Genomic DNA, 5000 nt, shown 5'->3' on the forward strand with positions numbered 1-5000 from the left:
AGAAGAAGAAGAAGAAGAAGAAGAAATATCTGTTTGACTGTCCTCCCCTCTATGCCCCTGGTCTGTCTTTATCCATTCCTGCTCCCTCATATCCCAATTCCCGCTTATCTCTCCTCCACTTTGCATGGTCCGTCCTGTCCGACCATGACCATCAGAACAGCAAGGGGAGGCAACCGCTGCCCCCACTGTCTGGGACAGAATTTTGATAACAGTGAAGATTGTTTTCAGAGTTTGTTCATATTGCATCCCAGCTCTCTCTGCTTCAGGCCAGTCCGCGGTGGGATGGTCCCCAAAGAACAACTAGCCCCCCCCTTCCCCCCCCCCCCCGCCCCCCTTTCCCCCACTCCCAAGGCTGCAGCACTAAGAGCCAGTGCAATATTGCCTCCAATGGTTCCTCAAAAAAAAAAAAAAGAAAAAAGAAAGAAAAAATGACGGGCGCAATAGCCGAATGGTTAAAGCGTTAGACTTTCAATCTGAGGGTCCCGGGTTCGAATCTCGGTGGCGTCTGGTGGGTAAAGGGTAGAGATTTTTCCGATCTCCCAGGTTATGTGCAGACCTGCAACTTATGTGCAGACCTGCCAGTGCCTGAACCCCCTTCCTGTGTATACGCGCACAGAAGCTCAAACGCGCACGTTAAAGATCCTGTAATCCATGTCAGCGTTCGGTGGGTTATGGAAACAAGAACATACCCAGCATGCACACCCCCGAAAACGGAGTATGGCTGCCTACATAGAAGGGTAAATAATCAAGACGGCCATACACGTAAAATGTTAAATGTGTGCGTGCCTGACATCTGATTAAATGACACAGGAAACGAATGATGAGCGCCCAATGGCAGCCGCCAGTCGGCTCTACCCAGGTAGGCAGCCTGTTGTGTAAATGACTCCGTGTTTATGAAGCGCTTAGAGCTTGGTCTCCGACCTAGGATAGGCGCTATATAAGTATCCATATCATTCAAACAATGAAAAAAAAAAAAAAAAAGAAGAAGATTTGCATTTGCATTTGTATTTCTTTTTATCACAACATATTTCTCTGTGTGAAATTCGGGCTGCTCTCCCCAGGGAGAGTGCGTCGCTACACGACAGCGCCACCCATTTTTTTGTATTTTTTCCTGCGTGCAGTTTCATTTGTTTTTCCTGTCGAAGTGGATTTTTCTACAGAATTTTGCCAGGAACAACCCTTTTGTTGCCGTGGGTTCTTTTACGTGCGCTAAGTGCATGCTGCACACGGGACCTCGGTTTATCGTCTCATCCGAATGACTAGCGTCCAGACCACCACTCAAGGTCTAGTGGAGGGGGAGAAAATATCGGCGGCTGAGCCGTGATTCGAACCAGCGCGCTCAGATTCTCTCGCTTTCTAGGCGGACGCGTTACCTCTAGGCCATCACTCCAAGATGAAGCTGTAAATGAATTCCCATGGCAGTCGAGATGCCATTGATCGTACAGTTTTCACACCCATTACTGATCCCTTTCATTCCAATTCCTCACTGTCCCTCATCTGCCGAAACCCTATCCTGAATCCCCGGTTCGTTACATAATAATACTACCAACAACAGCAACAACATCGACAACAATAATAATAATGATAATGATAATAATAATGTTAATGCTGCTGCTGCTAACAACAACAACAACAACAACAACTTCAACAACAACAACAACAATAATAATAATAATAATAATAATAATAATAATAATAATAATAATAATAATTTTTAAAAAAATGGTAATGCTAAGAAGAAGAAGAAGAAGAAGAAGAAGAACAACAACAACAACAACAACAACAACTCAGTTGTGTAAACGACAATACTACACACATTTACACAAACACACTTGGTAAAATCCTCACATATCACATTCTCCGAACGCAAAGTCCTGCGAGGAAATGTCTATCAATTAGACGTTAGACAGACATGATGTCACTGAAATTAGGGTATCATGCTTCCTGAATAGTAACACTACTACTACTGCTGTTACTACTGCTGCTGCTGCTGGTGCTACTACTACTACGACGACGACGACGACGACTAATACTGCTACTGCATGATAATAATTGTCTTTTGCTTGTTTGATTTGTTTGTTGATTATTGTGACTTGACGACAATTGTCTTTCAGATGCATGTTTGTTTGATGCGTTGTTGGAAACTGTGATTTGCGTCTTTCAGATGCGTGTTTCTTTGATGTGTATTTTGGTTACTGTGACAAGTGTCTTTCAGATGCAAGTTTGTTTGATGTGTTTGTTGGTTACTGTGATTTGATGATGGTTGTCTTTCAGATGCATGTATGTTTGATGTGTTTGTTGGTTACTGTGACGTGATGATGGTTGTCTTTCAGATGCAAGTTTGTTTGATGTGTTTGTTGGTTACTGTGACGTGATGATGGTTGTCTTTCAGATGCAAGTTTGTTTGATGTGTTTGTTGGTTACTGTGACTTGAGGATGGTTGTCTTTCAGATGCATGTATTTTTGATGTGTTTGTTGGTTACTGTGACTTGATGATGGTTGTCTTTCAGATGCATGTTTGTTTGATGTGTTTGTTGGTTACTGTGACATGTGTCTTTCAGATGCAAGTTTGTTTGATGTGTTTGTTGGTTACTGTGACATGTGTCTTTCAGATGCAAGTTTGTTTGATGTGTTTGTTGGTTACTGTGACTTGATGATGGTTGTCTTTCAGATGCAAGTTTGTTTGATGTGTTTGTTGGTTACTGTGACTTGATGATGGTTGTCTTTCAGATGCATGTATTTTTGATGTGTTTGTTTGTTACTGTGACTTGATGATGGTTGCCTTTCAGATGCATGTATGTTTGATGTGTTTGTTGGTTACTGTGACATGTGTCTTTCAGATGCAAGTTTGTTTGATGTGTTTGTTGGTTACTGTGACGTGATGATGGTTGTCTTTCAGATGCAAGTTTGTTTGATGTGTTTGTTGGTTACTGTGACTTGATGATGGTTGTCTTTCAGATGCATGTATTTTTGATGTGTTTGTTTGTTACTGTGACTTGATGATGGTTGCCTTTCAGATGCATGTATGTTTGATGTGTTTGTTGGTTACTGTGACATGTGTCTTTCAGATGCAAGTTTGTTTGATGTGTTTGTTGGTTACTGTGACATGTGTCTTTCAGATGCAAGTTTGTTTGATGTGTTTGTTGGTTACTGTGACATGTGTCTTTCAGATGCAAGTTTGTTTGATGTGTTTGTTGGTTACTGTGACATGTGTCTTTCAGATGCAAGTTTGTTTGATGTGTTTGTTGGTTACTGTGACTTGATAATGGTTGTCTTTCAGATGCATGTTTATTTGATGTGTTTGTTGGTTACTGTGACTTGATGATGGTTGTCTTTCAGATGCATGTTTATTTGATGTGTTTGTTGGTTACTGTGACATGTGTCTTTCAGATGCAAGTTTGTTTGATGTGTTTGTTGGTTACTGTGACTTGATGATGGTTGTCTTTCAGATGCATGTTTGTTTGATGTGTTTGTTGGTTACTGTGACTTGATGATGGTTGTCTTTCAGATGCATGTTTGTTTGATGTGTTTGTTGGTTGCTTTCTACTCTGCATGTCACGTATGACGGACTTCCCAACACGCATAAACGAGACAACAGCTTTATTCTGATACTGGTTCTGATACTGATGACAGGTGATGCGCAACGTGCAGCGTTATGATTCTGGTTCTGGTTCTGATGCTGGCAGGTGATGCGCAACGTGCCCTGAGACAGCAGCGTTATTCTGATTCTGGTTCTGTTTCGAATGGTAGGTGATGCGCAACGTGCCCTGAGACAACAGCGTTATTCTGATTCTGGTTCTGGTTCTGATACTGATGACAGGTGATGCGCAACGTGCCTTGAGACAATAGCGTTATTCTGATTCTGGCTCTGGTTCTGATGCTGTCAGGTGATGCGCAACGTGGCCTGAGACAACAGCGCTGTTCTGATTCTGGTTCTGGTTCTGATGCTGGCAGGTGATGCGCAACATGCCCTGAGACAGCAGCGTTATTCTGATTCTGTTTCTGTTTCGAATGGTAGGTGATGCGCAACGTGCCCTGAGACAACAGCGTTATTCTGATTCTGGTTCTGGTTCTGATTCTGGCCAGGTGATGCGCAACGAGCCCTGAGACAATAGCGTTATTCTGATTCTGGTTCTGGTTCTGATTCTGGCCAGGTGATGCGCAACGAGCCCTGAGACAATAGCGTTGTTCTGATTCTGATTCTGGTTCTGATGCTGGCAGGTGATGCGCAACGAGCCCTGAGACAATAACGTTGTTCTGATTCTGTTTCTGGTTCTGATTCTGGCCAGGTGATGCGCAACGAGCCCTGAGACAATAACGTTGTTCTGATTCTGGTTCTGGTTCTGATGCTGGCAGGTGATGCGCAACGTGCCCAACATCCTGATCGTCAGCCTCTCCCTGGGCGACTTCCTTCTGCTGCTGGTGTCCGCCCCCTTGACATCCACCATCTACACCTTCACCAACTGGCCCTACGGAGAGCTGGCCTGCAAGGTCAACCACTTCATGCAGACCTGGTCCCTTGGGGTCACCGTCTTCACGTTGACCGCCCTCAGTATTGACCGCTTCCTGGCCATCATGGACCCCATGGCCAAACACAAGGGCAAGGTCGGTGAGAGAGAGAGAGAGAGAGAGAGAGAGAGAGAGAAGGGGGAATGGGAGAGAGAGAGGAGGAGGGAGAGAGAGAGGGGGAGGGAGAGAGAGGAAGGGAGAAAGAGAAGAGAGAGAGAGAGAGAGAGAGAGAGAGAGAGAGAAGGGAGGGAGAGAACGAGAAGGGGAAAGGGAGAGAGAGAGGGGGAGGGAGAGAGAGAGGGGGAGGGAGAGAGAGAGGAGAAAGAGAGAAAGAGAGAGAGACAGAGAGAGAGAGAAGAGAGGGAGAGAACGAGAAGGGGGGAGGGAGAGAGAGAGAGAGGGAGAGAGGGAGGGAGAGAGAGAGAGAAAATGGAAGGGAGAGAGAGAAGGGGAAGAGAAAGAGAGCGAGGGAGAGACAGACAGAGAGACAG

At 44.7% G+C, this 5000-nt stretch overlaps 1 protein-coding gene and 1 non-coding gene across 2 annotated transcripts in view; both read left to right on the forward strand.

Annotated features, from left to right (window-relative positions):
- LOC143283265 (neuropeptide CCHamide-1 receptor-like) overlaps positions 1-5000 on the forward strand; it is a 97477-nt gene that overhangs the window by 57853 nt on the left and 34624 nt on the right. Inside the window, exon 2 of the mRNA XM_076589447.1 lies at positions 4357-4605. Coding sequence (XP_076445562.1) covers positions 4357-4605 — 249 coding nt within the window. The remainder of the gene's footprint in view (positions 1-4356; positions 4606-5000) is intronic.
- Trnae-uuc (transfer RNA glutamic acid (anticodon UUC)) lies at positions 435-507 on the forward strand. The gene has a single exon. It is a non-coding gene; the product is annotated as a tRNA-Glu (tRNA).

Source organism: Babylonia areolata, chromosome 6, assembly GCF_041734735.1.
Source record: "Babylonia areolata isolate BAREFJ2019XMU chromosome 6, ASM4173473v1, whole genome shotgun sequence".
NCBI lineage: Eukaryota > Metazoa > Mollusca > Gastropoda > Neogastropoda > Buccinidae > Babylonia > Babylonia areolata.